Genomic DNA, 17,437 nt, shown 5'->3' with positions numbered 1-17,437 from the left:
GGGGGCTTCACTGAAGCAACTGTACTGTGCAAGGTAAACAAGGTCACTTGAAAACTCATATGGCGGCCAACTATTATTATTTAAGAACATTTAAAACTAGGTAAAAATGCAACCTAAGATACAGACAGGGGGGTCTCACTATCCTCTGAAAAGGCATTCATTGCACATCTCTGGAAGCTAACATCCCGTAGTAAACAATCCATCGTTGCACTAAGTAAAGGCAGCTTAGATTCTCTTGATCAGGCTAAAACACAAACATAAAACATACAGTGTACTGTCTAACATTTTTGGTTGGTGGATTTAAAGAGCTGAACTGAAATGCACCGTAGGAATTGAAATGAGAGCAATAACCAACCTGTGAAGCAAACAGAGCACACAAACACACAGTGACACTACTGCATACACGCTGATACAAAGGAAGGAGAACAGTGTGTCTAACCAAGTTTACAATTTAAATTTTAAAGAAATGTTGGACATTTTGGGAAATACACTTTTGGTTGGCTTGTTGAGCCTTAGAAGAGAAGACGGATACCACTTTCATAGTTTGTGCGGTCGTTTTGTGGTTACCTGCAGCAGCCAGTTAGCTTAGCAGCAGGAGTAACTAAATCCACCTAACGTTACCAGTATCTCTAAAGCTCACTAACGAACACGCAATATGTTGTTTGTTTAAAGTTACAAAAACAGAAGTGTAAAAACAACTAATTTAACGGTTATGGGTTGGGCTAGCATTATTTCTCGTAGTGATGGTCAAATGAAGCTTCGCGAACCAGTGTCTTTACTTTCTGAGCTCACTAGATGGCTCTCCCTGTTCAAAGAAAAAGGTTAAATGAATGGCAATCATCTAGTGAGCTCAGAAAGTAAAGACACTGGTTCGCGAAGCTTCATTTGACTATCACTAATTTCTCGTTCGGGACTAGTTGCCAGGCAACCAGTGGAGACTCCCGGAGGTAACTAGAAGAAATAGTCCACATCAACAAGTGTAAAAACAACGTTTTGTTGTTTTTACACCTTGATTCTTGTAAAGGTTAAAACAAAAAAAAAACTGAGCTTAAAAAGGTGCTGGTAGACTGATTTAGTTACCTTTGGAAGCCAGGCTAGACATTCCCTTTGTTTACAGTCTTTGTGCTAAGCTAGGTAGCCTCGTATTTATCCTTATAAAACATGACAGTAGTATCAATCTTCTCAAAATTTCTTGCTAAATTGGCTTCAGTTCAAAAGAATTCTAAGGGGCCAATGAGCATACCACATTTTGTCAGATTACACATTGACAGTTCATTCTGGCAAAACAATCTCAAGCCACCTGCTGCAGGTTTTTGTCATAGAACTGTAGTTGTTTTGAGTGAGATTGTTTTGTCATGTATTTCAAGGGAATTTTGAACATAACCTGGCTATCTGCAGCCTTGATGCTGCGGCTGTCTCTGCACTTCCTTTGATCAGATAAACAACTCAGAGTGGCTTTTTCTTTTGCTGCAACAATGGGCATTAAAGACAACTTAACACTTTATAGCCAGTTCAGGGAACTAACAGACAAAACAAAACAAATACAATAAAAAAAAAAATTCATGTTCAAATCATATGTCAGTAAACCGAACTAAACATGAAATACTCTCTCTACACCCTCTTTCCTTATCTTTTCCTAATACAGGTTACAAGTCTCAGTATTTAGTGATATGTCTGTGCAGTGGAGTGATGGTGCAAGTATTTGCTTTAGAGTCTATGGAAATGCAAGTGATGTGACCACCTTAACCATGACGTCTGTTCCTCGCACTATAACCAAGTGACCTCTGTGTAACATTATAGTCTTACAGTAAAGTGCACTTCATCTGTCTGTTCCTTATGTATACATACTAATGCTTCAAAATAAGCACAATAACATGATTCAGAGGTTCCACTCTCCCTTGAAATGAAGAGGAGCCTGTTGTTGAGTTTAGACAACTGCTTCCCGATTCTTTCAAAGCAGAGAAAAACTGAACACTGTGCGCCCAAACAGAAGTCAAACATGCACAGTTTTTTTTTTTTTTTGTCAAACTCAGACCATGACTGACAAGCTGCGTGCCAGCAAAACAACACAATACATCTGGCAGCTGTGTATCTGTTCAGCAAACAATGACAAGTCCTTGCGCTTGAAAACCTCTATGTGCAAATTCCCAGCAGTCACTTCCTCTTCTTTTAAGTCTGTAGAACCACTTGACTGAGAATGTCTTGACTCCTCAGTGCAGGAAGATGTCTTGTTGTTTATGTGCCCTTGAGCTCTGAGACAATATCCGGTTCACACAGGTTCTCTTGGAGCTCTCCAGTGTAGGTCCAGTTCTCCCTCAGTCTTCCTGTGTTATATGTTGAAGTCTACAGTCTCTCCTCTCTTGGGGCTACCTGATCCGCCCATCACTTTTGACTGGGCCCAGTTCAGACTTGGGGTCCGGGGACAGAGAGCTCCAGGAGGTCTTGGAGCAAGGTCCCACGGCTGGGCAAGAGGAAGTCTGTGTGGCGCACAGGCCGCCTGTAACCCAGAAGGTTTCTATGCTGCTGTCCACCCACGCTTCAAGGGGTTGACCCACGAGCTGGGCTTTACGCTGGGCCTCCTGCATGGCCGACTCCTGGGGAGGCAGCTTCAGCACAGAGCTCAGCTGCTGGAAGCTCTGCTCCGTGTACAGGTTACCTGCAGGACCTGCATGCAGCCAGCTGTCCTCTTCTGGAGTGGACATTCATATTTGCAGACAAGAAATAGTGAAAGACAAAATTAGTTTTTAAAAGATCCAATGAAACTTTCCGGATGAGTTATCACATATTAAACTTTAATCCTTCAATTAGTCTGGTGATATTTCTACTGTATATTATTTCTTATCATCAACAATCCCATGAAAAGACCAACATATTGTCCGTGTATCCAAAAACTACATTATCCAGCTGTTTTTAAAATTGAAATGATATATTTGTGACCTATTTTTTTGAAGATTTATGCCTTAGGGAAGTATTTAGAGACAGACTAATGCATTGTTGGTTTTGGAGAAATATAGAATATCGCCAGATTTATCCTTTAAAGTAACAATCACATGCTCTGAATCCACGACTCACCTTTGCGTAGTGGCTCCTTATCTTTGAAGGTTAAGGGCATGACGAGGAAGCGAACTTCCGCCACGCGCTTCCATTGTTTTAACACCCGCACCGTCCAGGTACCGGGCCGCAGAGGGTGCTGCAGCGGGGGTTTGTACTGGGTGTACTCTGCATCCACATCCACGGTAATGTCATAAGATGCAGCCACCACCAGAGCTGGGTCAATCCATACAATAGTGGCTGTCAGGTTGGGACCGCGTGCCCACTTCTGGACTGCAAGTGGTTCACTCAAAGGGCCGATCACGCCCCCAAAGTTGCGAAAGATTCTTTCTTTAGGATCCCACTCTGTGCCGATCTGCCAGGGACAAAGACAAAGATGACTCATAGTCTGTGGAGTCCTGAACTAACAATGGGTTATGTGACACAATACAGCGAAACAATGTCTCCTACGTCTTTGACTTTCCTATTTTGAGGACAAGGAGAAAGAACATGTTAGCACTTTCTGCTCTAGCCTTCCTCCCAATATTAACTTAAAAAAAAAAAAAAAAAAACTAATTCAACTTCAAAGTTTAGTTTTGGTCAGATCAAGCCCTGATAAAACCACTCCAATTTTTCATATCAAGAAGAAAATCTTCCTTCAAAGCAGTTTCTTAAGGTGCCTTGATATTAAAAGGTTGCACAGGACAGAATGTTCAATGATAACGAAGAATCCTCATCTTATTGAGACAAGAAGTACACTTACTTCCAGGTTCTTTAGCCTTTCAAACTCCTTTAGGTTTGTCTCAAGGACAAGCGTGGACTGGGGCACTGCCCACATCTCCAGTGTCTCCCTGACCTTTGAACCCACAGCCTGGACTTCCTGACGCATCAGATATCCTTGGAAACGGTCGTCATAAAAGTACATGTGTACTGATAGAGGGTAGCCTACTGGTTCAAACCTGCAGTGAGCGGGGAAAAAAAATAAATAAATCACACACAAGTGATTATTGTATTCAGCAAAGAAACAAACCTGCTATATCATTTACAGAGCCTCCAAAAAAAAGGTAAACAGTGTCTACGGACCTGCAGGCCTCCACGTTGCTCTGAGTGGTCACCAGATTCTTTAAGCCAAGACGAAAGAAAGCGGTGTAGGCAGTGAGAGCCACGTCACTGAGTGAGCCCACGCCATCCAACTGCTCAAACAGGCTCTCCCAGTACGCCTTGACGGCAATGGTGCCCGGAGCGTACTGGCCATACAGGTGAGTGTCCAGGATGTCTAAGGCCTCCTGGTTCACGGTTGACTCAAACTTGCGGGCAAAGAATGTCGGACGGGTCAATTGCTGTGGATAAAACAAAGAATACCAGAAATTGGCCTTTGAGCTCCCTAACCACACTGGTGCTAATAAAACACGAGAGAGTGGGAAAGAGAGAAAGAAATGGATGAGTTGTTGGCCCACCCACCTGGATCCGGATGAGGTCTTGCGGTTTGAAATCGTTGGGAGAGCAGCCACACCAGTCGACAATGTGCTTGTACTGGCATTTACAGCCCAGCTTACGGTTCCAGTTGGTGACACGCAGGTTGTTGTCCACCAGGGTGTCACACATGTGACTGTTCCCGAGCACCGTGTGGAAGAAGGACTAGGAGGTAGCAGGAGTAAATACATCATTTTCTGCAGTGCTGTGCAATGTGCAACAACCAGTCCTTCCAGAAAATGCAGAGTTTTTTTGTGATTGTTGCGGGCAAAAATCCTTATGCGGCACGTTTTCTTAAAAAATGCGATGGAAGATGTGGGATATTTATCCAGTTTTATGCGATGAAATTGTGGGAACTTGCAAAAAGATGAAAAAGAGAAAAAAAAAGTGATTCCCCCAACACCCTGCTTTTCGATGATGTTCACGTCGCGTAATTACGTCACTTCATAATGTCACTTCATAATGTCACTTCATAATGTCACTTCATAATGTCACTTCATAACGTCACTTCATAACGTTCCCATGGCAACAGGGGAAAATGGCTGCTCTTGTGTGAAGTAAACGCATTTTTCAACTTTCTGCTAAGATATGTGATTTTTTTGCAACGAAAATGCGTGGATTATGAAATCATGCAAGCCCTGCATATGTTGCGCGGAAATCTGCAATTTATGCGGCGAAAGTGCGGCGTATTTGAAAAAATGTGGCCCTTTGGCTGATTATGCATTGAATTATGCAATCGCATAATCACATTTTTCTGGAGGGACTGAACAACTGTGCTGCGTGAAAATGCAGTTACTGTAAACCGCCAAAGACTATAAACAGTTTATATACACTGACTCTAAATTGCAATGGGTCATGCCTATATAGCCCCAAACAACAGGGAGCAAAGCCACTGCACCTCCTCTGAGACATTAAACCACACAGTCAGATAAACTCAAGTGAACCCTTCTCTCGTCTGGCACCACTGCTGCACGCTGCGCCTGAAAGCTTAAAGTATTACATTATCTGCGCTGCTAGGCTTTTCTAAATTGGCAGGGGAGGACGAGCTCGAGACAGACTTGTATATCAAACTGTCTGTCTCAACTGTGGGAGAAAAACAGACCACCTAATGCTTACTTACCTCAGCAGGGAGCAGGGCGTAGGAGTAGAACTGCTTCAGCCCTGACACCAGGGCATCCTGGGAGTTGATGACGTATTCCACGAAGCGGTGGGTGAGCGCAAACCAATCAGAGCCGCCTGAGACCTCCAGGCCTTCGGGAATGCTGCGTTCGCCGAGACGCCACATGTGGTTGTCACACTCGTGGAAGAGACGGTCGAGGCCCTGTTTCTTAATAAACCTTCAACACAGAACACAGCTGAAATTGATGTGTGGGAGAGACACTGTGATGCTATTTGCAGCATTCGTCAAAGTAAATGACCAAACAAACCATTTCTGTCTGAGCTGCCACGCTGTATTAAATAATGGTTGAAGAATCACTTCATCATGTTGCTTTTTGCCTCTCGTGTGAAATCAACACAACAAAAATGCCAACTAAATGTGTGTGTTAGCTGGTTTGTATCTTACAGCTGATATACTCACCGGGCATTTTCTCTCCCGTGGGACTTGAGGAAGTTCTTGTCCCTTTGCTGCGACAGGAACGACACCAGTTCATCATTGGTCCTGCAGGAAGGGGATAAGGGAATCGTTGAAAGGAGGAGGGGTTAGGTCAAGAAAGAAAAATACGATTTCTAGCAGATTCTTTGGGAAAATAAAATGCTGGCTCGAGCATGGTGGTGTCTGATGATATAAATGACTGAAATTAGATACTTTGGATAGGATTCGGTTGACACAGAATTGTGCATCCAACCAAAAAAAAAAAAATCCCCAGAATTCAGCAAAAACTGGTCAGCAAGAAAGCAGACTATTTACTACCAGCTCTGTAATTCAGTGAAAAAATAACAATCCAGGGCGCCCAGATAGCTCAGTTGGTAGAGCGGGCGCCCATATATCGAGGATAACTCCTCGACGCAGCAGGCTCAGGTTTGAGTCCGACCTGCAGCCCTTGTGCTGCATGTCATTCCCCCCCTCTCTCTCCCCTTTCATGCATTCAGCTGTCCTGTCAAAAATAAAGGCCTAAAATGCCCAAAAAATAATCTTTAAAAAACAAAAACAATCCAATTAATTTTGCTACAGATTGCGGTTTTTCATCTGATAAATGCTATGGCTGCTACTAATTGTGCAGTTGCTGTTAGTCAGCAAAAAAATCAAATCTCCATGAAGTATTGAAAGCTTAAGCTAGCAATGAAAAAGGCAATCACAAAATAATCAACACAAAAGTTGTCAAGACAAGCTCTGCTGCACAACACCAGTATTTGCACTGGACATGGAGTATTTAACTGAATGGAGTTGGGGACCACCTTTAACCATAGTAAAGGTTGAATTCAGCGAGTACAAGGCTACGCAGGGATATGTGAGAATTCTGCTGTGGACCAAGGAAGTTGCTTAACAATAATGTTACTCTGCTGACCTGGTGGGAAAATCTGTAGCGCTGAGATTGATGAAAAAATCCCACTTCCAGTCCAGCATGGAGAGCAGGTCCTTCATGCTGCGCAGGTAGGCCTTTAGCAGGCTGGCACCACCCCAGATGGTGACCATCCGCCAGGTAGTGGCTCGTATGTTTGGGTACTGCTGGGCTATCTGCAGGACCTCCCGATGCATGTAGCCGGACCGCTGGAGAATTTCAAAGCAAAAGGTCAAACTCTTAATTAAGTGAAAACTGTGTTTCTGCATCACAAACGTATTCTAGTTCCCACAGATCCGCAGCTGCCACTGTGCCAAGACAACCACACAAAGCTGGCTCGTGTTGAAAGATAATTTGATCTGAGCAGAGCAGAGCATCAGCCACATGGTGCTTTGTACTGTGGGTCAGCATGATGACCGAAAGAGAAAATTAAAATTTGCTATTTTTGCCTTGCAGCAAATTTCCTTCTCAAAGTGGCACTGGCAATAGGTGACAGCGACACAAAACTAAAATGAACTGATCTTAAAGGACAGTAAGCAGGGATTACATTTTAGGAGGGAATAAAGGACGAGATGGAGGAAGTCAAAGAGCCAAGCTGCTGTCAAGGTTTATGCAGAGACATTAGAAGTGGTGAGAGATATAGCTTCGAGTGAGCATGTGTGACCATTTATCTGGAGATTGCAAGAAGCCAACTTCTGTAGGTTAAAAAGAGGGTTTTTTAATTTTCCTTGGGAGCTAAATTAGATTAAATACCAATTAATTAACAGGCAGCCTGTTTCCAAATAAACACGGTTAATAAAGGTTGTCAAGCGCTAAATGGGCAGTTAAACAGAAAAGGACACTTGTAAATGAATTGTTCCAGGACATTAGGTCCAATTGTGTTGTTTAGTGAAGCACAAACAGTGTGCTACTGACTCTGTCCTGTGTTAAATAAAGTGTGGCCAAGTCCTACATTTAGCCAGGACTTCTTGGGACACTGCAAGAATCTGTGGCTATCCTAATCGTGTTCACCAAGGAGACAACAGCAACGGAATGACATTCCTAAACTCACAGTCATCATTTGTAGACGTCGGGAGAAAAAGAGGGCTGTGTGGCGGAGTGCAGAGGAGCTGGTAGACTGACTCCAGTACAACCTGACCTGTTTTACAGCCTCATCTCAACAGGCTTTTGCCTCAGAGATAAATGAGGTTAGGTTGGCAAAGTGTCTAAGATTGTGTCCGTGGTGTTCTTATTCATCACTGGCTCCGGTGATCCTCCACCGTCCCTTGGCAGCCGAACAGAGCAAAGCCACAGGACTCAACAACCTTTCCGGCTACACAGGTGCACAGACCATGGGCCCCCGTTTCTCTGCTGTCTGCGCTGGACACACCTGAGGTCCCTGCCTCAGTATCGCCAGTCAGCCGTACATTTGTCTTTTGCCTTCTAGCTGCACATTAAAGCAGACTTTTTCTCCACTAAATCTAGCCCCTAAGAATAACCACACTTAACTCTATCCAGGCTAATCCCCTTTACCACACTGTGAGACCCACAGGATATATTTAACCTTCATAATGCATGAAGACCTAACTAGTAAAAGCATTTGTTAGCTCAGTGTAGCCAGAACCTCGCAGGGTGCCAAATACACTCCTCGATGTTCAGCATAAGCATAAATAAACAATATTGTAAGCTAGTTTCACCAGCAGAAAGAATGAATTGTCTCTTATTTGGATATTTCTATCATGCAGAATTGTGTCGGTGGTGCATGCAAGCAAGGACAATTGTGTAATGTACATAATAAGGAGACTGAATGGTAGTTGAGGCCCTGTGATCTCCTTTTAGGGCATACCTTGTCCACGTGGATGTAGTAGTAGTGGTCACGGTGATATATGGCTTTGATGAGGCGCTTGAGCTGCCGTACCGCACGGCCGTGGACCATCAGAACGAATGCCACCCTGACGGGGTTCTCCACTTCGGACAGGCTGTTGTCCATCTCGCCAACGGCCTGGACCAGATTTGATATACCTGGCCAAAGAGGACGGAGACATAAAAGGACAGACTCAGTAGGTCAGTCGAGAGTTTCAAATAATAATATCTTGTAGGCTGGGTGTTGAGAAAGACACTGTTCATTAACAACAATAATAAAAATGCATACAGCTTTATTTTAGTGGGTTACATAATAGGTTAATGTACGAAATGTATAGGATTGTTTTTAGGGGTGTACGATTCAGAAAATGTCACGATTCAATTCCGATTTTTAGGCTCAAGATTCGATTCAATATCAATTTTCGATTCAAACACGATTCGTAAATGTAGTTATATATATATATATATACACATACATACATACATACATATATATATATATATATATATATATATATATATATATATATATATATACACACACACACATACAGGGCTTGACATTAACTTTTTGAGACAAGTACATTTACGTTTCACTTATCCATGCATAAAAGTCACTTGTCCGGGTAAAGAGTCATCATTTTATTAAAAAAAATTGTGTTTTGCTAATGCAGAATTTGAACAAACCGTTGAACGCATCCAAACACTATCAACATTAAAACAATTCTGTTGAACAGTAGAAACAAACGTGTCCCAACAATAGATTTCCCATTCAACAAGAAAAAAGGATCTCCAGACTCATAATAAAAAGTAATATGTTGCACGCCGGTGTGCAGAAGTTAATTTATTGAGATTCTAAGTCAATATTTTAATGTTTGTCATTACTTTCAGATTCCTAGTCAATATTCTAAGTTACTTAGTCAATATATTGAGATACTAAGTCGATACTCTGAGATATTGAATCAATATATTGAGATTGTAAGTCAATATTTTAAATGTTCTTATTGGTTTGAGATTCTTTGTCAATATTCTGAGTTACTAAGTCAATATATTGAGATACTAAGTCAATATTTTGAGTTAAATCAATATATTGAGATACTGAACCAATGTAGTGAGATATGAAGTCAATATACTGAGATACTAGGTCAATATTCTGAGATAAGTCAATATATTTAGATACTAAGTCAATATTTTGAGATAAATCAATATATTGAGATACTGAACAATATAGTGAGATATTAAGTCAATATTGAGATACTAAGTCAATATTTTGAGATAAATTAATATATTGAGATACTAAGCCAATATATTGAGATTCTAAGTCAATATTTGACATTTTCTCATTACTTTGAGATTCTTAGTTTATATTCTGAGATACTAAGTCAATATTTTGACCAGAGGTAGTGGTGACTTGAACTTCTACTATATCTAAAATAATTTTGTCTCTCTGAATGAAAAACACATGTTAACATATGTTTCCAGGCTTCCTTTAGATACAACAAGTATCAAATACAAACCTAACCACAGATTTCATGAAATATTCAAGAAAATCTGGCAATGAGAAATGATTTGATAGAAAAACAATCAGTGGGTGAAAATTGGACAAATTGAGAAATCCCCCGTGCACACGTTCTCACCGAGCTCGGGGCAGAACTGAGGAAGTGCGTCTGGCATAAGCTTCCCGGCCTGATGCTGACACACGATGTTGGCGATCTCCTGTCGGCACTGCTGTGACCCGGCGCGATGAAGGGCAGACAGCGCGTCCTTGCCTATGATATCACATTTAGGCACAAAGTTGCTGCTGGGGGCTTGGTGCGCCCCGTCCACGCTGCCCGGCTCCCCCGGTAGTGCAGCAGTGGGTAACTTTGCCGCCCCGTCAGTGCCACCTCGGGTCTCGCTGAAGTTGCGGCTGCTGGACAGGTCATGGAGGGCCACAGTATCCAATCCAGCTCCCGTCATCCCCCGCTCCTGGGCAGACTTCAGCCTGATGCTGGGCTTTTCTCCTTTGCGGTTGGTCCCTCTCCTCAGCGCGCTGGCTGCCGTGCCCCCCGTCCTCTCCGACCTGCCGCTCCATCTGCCCCTCCCCGACAAAGAGTTTTGTTTCTTCCAAAGTGCTGCGTCTCTCTTGGGGTCCTGGCTGTCAGGCAGCTTAGAGCGTCGTGTTTTTCTCTGATGAGAGAGAGGAGAGAAGAAGAAAGCAGCAGCATTTTAAAACCCAACTTTTTTGCCATTAGAACATCTTGGACAAAGACTACTGGTGTGGGAGGAGGAGTTGATTCACCATCCAGGAAGGTGATAAGGTAAACTAAGACCACCACTAAGACAACAGCTGAAAGGGCCCCAGATGGAAGGATGTGTTTACTTGCTTTCTCCTCATTTTTCTGATCTGGGGTTATTTTTAGCTGAGCCTCAGCCTTTTTGTGGAGCTAATCTGCAAAAAGCACAGTTCTGGATAGCCACATGCACTGAAAGACACAATGAATCGAGTGATTCACGGTAGAGACCTCAACCAATCTCTGTCTGCACACTCTGGCAAAACGTGCACGCACAAAGGCAGATATATTAATTTATGAGTACGACGTGCACTTTGCTTGATATGTGCACAGGCTTTGAACCAGCTTTGTATCAGTATTCTTCCTTAATTAATATGATTAATAAATCTTCAACATCAAAGTATTTCATCATGATTTGTGTATTTGCATCTCAAAATCATCCTCTGAGACTTGACAGACTGCCTAAAAAAACTTGAATCTTTGGCTCTAACATCATTTGTCATATAGTTGTGGTTCAGTGAAAATCAGCGATATAAGGGAAAGATCTACTCCAAGGGTTGTGTTGAGCTGCGTGTTCCGCCAATAGAAAATTGTAGTTAATATAAATAAAAGCTAGAAAGTTCATCTTTTGTAAACATTTCAGTTTATTGTCCGTGTTTTTGTACACAAAAGGTACTTGAGGTACTGTAATGACGTGAGGACCTAGTGTCGGATACACCACAACCATCATTAATCCGGATTTCTTCTTACAATTTCAATGTCCAAATCGTATCATTTCAATGCAAGAGTATAGAGGGAATCAGTTTCACTGTAGCACAACTCACACCTACAAAAAGGAAAGGAAAAGAAAAAACAAGACATTTTTTAATCTTCTAGCCAAACCGCATCACAGCTTTGGCACAGTAGATTACTGGATCACACAAAAGGCCCTTCAAAATGTGCACTTGGAGAAGAGGAAGAAGAACAGTAAGTGGGCTGAGAGCTTTCTGCCTCTGTCAGACGATATGGCAGAACACGGGCTCGCTCGCCTCACGCCACTGGCACGCTGACAGCCCAGAGACGGTGGGAACGAGAGAGGGATTGGTGCTGTGTGGTAGGACAAGGAGCCAGATAATGCAGTGCCAATGAACCAGCTGCCAAACAACACTGCACAGTCTGCTGCTGATCGCCAACTGCACACTCAAACCCATTACTGTAAGAGGCATTGTGGAGCACTGTTACATACCATTGCAGCGCAAGCCTCTTTTAGAGATTTTACATGCACTTGAGTAACCTGGTTATTGTCCGCTTTCGGCAGAAACCGATGTCCCAAACGGCACCTAAACAAGAAACCAACCTGGGTTCCTTTAATAAAGTAAAGGATGAAGAGACACCTGGTTGAAACAGCGAGATTTCTGTTAAGGAAACCCAATAATTATAATTAAAAACATTGGTTCTCAACATCAAAGTCCTGATGAATATTTCACTTTTTTTCCAACAGTGGTGGTTCATTTTCTTTAGTGTCTCATAGCTGCTACATTAATAAAAACACGGGGCGGCCTCTAGCTCACCCAGTATGGGCTGAGTCCTGCAGCGGCCCGGGTTCGAATCCGACCTGCTGCCGTTTGCTGCATGTCATCCCCCATCTTTCTCTCCCCCTTTCATGTCGATCCACTGTCTCTACTACTAATAAAAGGGAAAAGCCCCAAAAAATTATCTAAAAAAAAAAGTAATAACACAACTGTAAACATCTTCTATGCCTTTTGCCGGCTAACATTGATAAAGACACTACTTACTTTCCAGCTGCCAGAGTAAATGTTCTCACACAGAAGACAAGCATGCAGCGGGGGCTAATGTTTCAATTTTCCTTATCACTTATTTCCACAGCTTTTAATTAACACCATCATGCCAAAAATGTATTGATTCAAAGGCAAGCCAGGCAGCCTCTTTACTTTCCAATTAAAGTTGAGTGAAACCATATCAGCGTCACCATCTGCTGAAGCGGGAAGCAGCAGCGTGCGCTCAGCTCCATAGGAGAGCACAGGCAGGCAAGCAGAGGGTGACACAAGGATGACAGAGTCTTCTTCTTCTGTCCCCACAATTCTGTACAAGGGCTTTGAATATAAATGCACGTGGCTGTGTTCGCACATGCACAGCAAGCCACTGATTAAAGCAGATGCGAGTTAATGCAGAGACCACGGTGCACGGACGAATCCAGCCTTGTTCACGCTCAGTCAGGGAAGCTGACGTTGCCCATATTGACGGGCCTCCCTGACTGAACATGAACAAGGCTGGATTCGTCCGTGCTCTGTGGTCCCTGCATTAACTCGCATCTGCTTTAAGTGATGATTAATATGCATTCATAAGCCTGAAATTTTATTCTACGTCTGTGCGTCTACAAACACGCAGAGACGCCGCGTGCTGACATTTGCATAGATGTCTGCCAACATAGCTGCATGTCAGGCTGACATGTGAACTGAGCAGCAGTGTCACATTACTGAAGCCAGAGTTCACAAGGAATAAATGAGGCTTTTCCCCCCGAATTTTAAATTATTATTATTAAAAACTAAATTGGAAATTGGATTATTAATAAAATTAACAATATATGCAGTTTTTTGCCGTTTGACCTGAGGCACTGGACAGCAAATAGCCTACTATGTGTAGTTGTGTTGAGATTTAAGAGGTATGTACGTCTGCTCCTTTACAGTCCTACGTGAGCTATAGTGAACTATAGACCCCTACAGACATTTCTCTGTATATTTGCTGAAGCATGTTAAAGCATGCACCTGACGAGGTAGCAGAAAACCCAGAGGCTCATAATGCAAACAGGTGGTCCAAGTCAAAAGGAACATTGCGTCTGCAGTATGATGAATGACATGCCACACTTCCAGTTTTGTCCCAATGTCACATTTTAGTGTGTCCATTATCCAAAGGAAATGGATTACTTCATCTAGGCTGGCGTCACTCATATTAAATGAATGACAAAGCAATTACTGAGAACTAGCTTTGTGCTTACTGCTTAACTCACAGTTAGGTGGAATAAGTCCACGTCATTGTCTTGGTGACACAGTGCACTGACAGATTAAATGATTCCTCTTTTCTCCTCTCTGAGTCAAACTTCTTCACTCGACTGAGGCATTACAAGTGCTACTTGCTTCACCCGCCTGGCTATCCATGTTGAGAGGAATATTATACACACAGTCCACGCTTGTCATATTCCAAACTCAGGTTTCAGCTTGCATTCCTGTGATTCTATCAGTATCATTGTGCCTCAAAAAATGATTCCTATAGTATACGCTCAAAGTCTTCCATGGGACACTTCTGTTACCAAACTTACTTTACTTCCAAAAACTCTCAGTCACACCCGACTTTATGTTCCTCCTGTACAGGAGCATCATAGAGCCCGTCCTCTTCTGCTATTCCACATGCTACTTCACCATGCTCACTGTCACCAACAAACTCTTCAAAAATCACACACAACGCATTTAAAATCATTGGTCTCCCTACTCCCAACCTCCCAGCCCTCACTGACTCTCCTATAACACGCAAAGCACGCTCTGTTACTTGAGGCTATGTGTTTTTTGTGATTAATTGTTCTTATGTGTGTACAGGCTGTGGAAACTAATTTCCTCTGACAGAGGACAACAAATGATCCATCTAATCTATCTAATTTAAAGGGAGAACAGCCTTTGAGGGTGTGCGAGGGAGACAGTGATAAGCTTCCCACGTTGGACTCAATGTTAAATGGTATGTAGTGGAGACAACTATCTGCTCAACTTTAGCCTTTATCTCTGGGATATGCTCCCTCTGTGGGTGTTTTGGTATGATTCAAAGTTTAATGAAAATCACAGACAAAAAGCAGCCCCCACATAGAAATGCCTCTGTTGGATATTAACAGTAGAATAAATGGTGAATATTCTGGGACAGCAATTTGACGCGTTTCAGCTCATACCGATGAACTGTTTATGATCAGTGAATAATATCGGAGTCCTTTCACATGTTCCCAAAAAGTTGCATCACTTCAAAGACCACCTCTTCCCCTTAGATGTGTAGTACTGGTTTGTCTGTCTGCCCATCATCACATTTTTTTTTTTTTTTTGATTATGAATTATTACCACAGTGACTCCAAATGAAATGTGGTGACAATCACAAGTGTGAAGACCACTGCTGTTTCTTAAACAAGTTAACAACCATTTAACGAGTATCAACGGCGTTAACTTGGTTATAAACATATAGCATGGTGTACTAATCTGGTGCTGTGGTCGGTGACAGACAGACAAGACCGGGCTGGTCCGGTTGTACTGAAATGTTTCGGAGCGGCGCTGTTCCCCCAACTGCTAACTTAGCTAGCATTAGCTAGCTAGCGTTACTGTATCATAACACACAGTGAGCTCCGCTAAGTGCTAACGGCTAGCTCTACAATTAAACCTAACCGAATCACTGTCATGTCAGAAATAACCGGAGGGACTGTGGCTCACCTCTGCCTCTCCTTCTTCCAGACCCCTTAGACTCCATACCACAAGCCCCTGGACCAGGAGGATAGTTAATGCGGCGGCAATCGCTAGTTTATATCGTCGGAGCAGCTTCTGTACTCGAGCGCTGGCCACCATTTTTTCGACTCCAGTTGACTGGGAGCGCGTGCAGGGCGCATTCTGAACTGCGCGCGCACGCGGTGCCGCTCGCCATCTTCAAGTTGCTGCAAAGTTGGTCTCCAACCAAAACTTACACACACTGGATGGATTAAGCTATTTTTCTACTGTGTATTTTTGTATAAAACAACATTGTTAGAAGAAAAATGCATATCATTTTTGTTGCTCCTTTTCATGGAGGTTGGTGGCATCCTCAACAGTCTGTTCCCAGACCCCCCTTCTCCATGCAGGGCCAGGTGTAAAGTCCAACCCCTTAAACCCTTCAAGGGGTCACCTGATACTTAGACATTTTTGCTTTTGTGTGTGGAAAACTGGACACTGCTACCTCTCCATGCCTCGAAAACCCTTTGGTTAAACTGCTGGATAAACACACACACACACACACACACACACACACACACACACACACACACACACACACACACACACACACACAGGTTTGTGGCACTATCTTTGTAGGGACCCATCATTGACATAATGCATTCCCTAGCCCCTTACCCTAACCTTAACCATCACAACTAAATGCCTAACCTTAACCCTTACCCTAACCCTAACCATAACCTAATTCTATCCCTAATCCTATAACCAAGTCTTAACCCTCAAACAGCCCTTTAAAGTTGTGGGGTCCAGCATTTTGGCCCCACAAAGCTGTCGGGACCACACAAGTATAGTGGACTACCGTCTTTTGGACCCGACAAATATAGTTACCCCCCACACACACACACAACCTCCTGCCCCCCTTTCCCCCACACACACACACACACACACACAGCACATATGGCCGTAGTAATGAGGAGTCCATAGGCCCATACAAGTCACAGTATCTTCTGACAATTTACATGTCTGGTACAGTACCTGTCGTATGCAACATAGACATTCAAGATCTCACCTTTAAATTATTACAGCCTAATTATACTTATCCAATCATTTACATGCATACAGACACCCTCCCAGCCCCCTCTGGACAAACCTATATGGCCTACACATGCCACTACAAAGATCAGACATACATTATACCCTAACCCCTAACATGATCTAATTTTCAACATTTGGGGACAACTTCCTCACTTTGATATGTTATCTGGTGTGTTTTATAATAAATTACTCATATATTAAAAAAAACAAACATGTGAGGTTGTCTTTAAAAGTAAATCAAACCAATGCGGTGTTTCTGAACTCTTTTATTCTCGGAGGATCACAAAATATGTGAGCCCATAGCCTATTTGATGTTTCCTTTTGCATGCAGCACAACTTCAAAGGTTTTTATCATACAATTTTCCCATTGAGTCCCTCACATCTTCTCCAGTACATATCTTCAGTTAAATTCTTTTTGAATCTTTTAGGTTTATGTATAAAATATGTGACCATACCTCTAACCCTTATCTAACATTTTTAGTATCTTACCAGACTGAAGTTATAATTGACTTCCTTCTCCCTGCTTCTTTTTCGTACATATATAGAATAAATTGATCCAATTCAGAAAGACTGATCAAAGTCAAACACCCATTTAGGAGATCCATCCCACCCAGTGGTGTAGTCTACGTGATAGGCTACACAGCTATACACAGTATACTCACTAAGAAAGATCCAGGATTTCCATATACCCACGTAAAAATGCGCAATGACACACAACAACATATTTTCCATTATATTTTTGACATATTTGGAATCTGTGTTGATTCTTTCTTTG

The 17,437-nt window shown here is 42.6% G+C and overlaps 1 protein-coding gene across 1 annotated transcript; it reads right to left on the bottom strand.

The window, feature by feature from the left end:
* Window positions 1-1,031: 1,031 nt before the first annotated feature.
* Window positions 1,032-15,745, bottom strand: xylt2 (xylosyltransferase II). The gene is made up of 11 exons (XM_028600292.1): window positions 15,577-15,745; window positions 10,484-11,015; window positions 8,830-9,005; window positions 7,011-7,213; window positions 6,083-6,163; window positions 5,624-5,840; window positions 4,492-4,668; window positions 4,114-4,370; window positions 3,794-3,989; window positions 3,073-3,406; window positions 1,032-2,689 (listed from the first exon to the last, which is right to left on the bottom strand). Exons 1-11 carry the CDS (start codon window positions 15,706-15,708, stop codon window positions 2,367-2,369), a joined length of 2,628 nt encoding a protein of 875 aa, XP_028456093.1. The 5' UTR covers window positions 15,709-15,745; the 3' UTR covers window positions 1,032-2,366.
* Window positions 15,746-17,437: the final 1,692 nt, after the last annotated feature.

The sequence above is a fragment of the Perca flavescens genome, chromosome 15 (genome assembly GCF_004354835.1).
Source record: "Perca flavescens isolate YP-PL-M2 chromosome 15, PFLA_1.0, whole genome shotgun sequence".
NCBI lineage: Eukaryota > Metazoa > Chordata > Actinopteri > Perciformes > Percidae > Perca > Perca flavescens.
The sequence above is the reverse complement of the archived record's forward strand: the minus strand, read 5'-3'. Positions and strand labels throughout refer to the sequence as shown.

Coding starts and splice junctions, on each gene's coding strand:
- xylt2 (XM_028600292.1), bottom strand. CDS start 15,708: ATGGTGGCCAGCGCTCGAGTACAGAAGCTGCTCCGACGATATAAACTA. Junction 9,006..10,483: donor TCAGTTCTGCCCCGAGCTCG/GTGAGAACGTGT, acceptor CTCTTTGGCCAG/GTATATCAAATCTGGTCCAG. Junction 6,164..7,010: donor GCTACAGATTTTCCCACCAG/GTCAGCAGAGTA, acceptor CCCTTCCTGCAG/GACCAATGATGAACTGGTGT.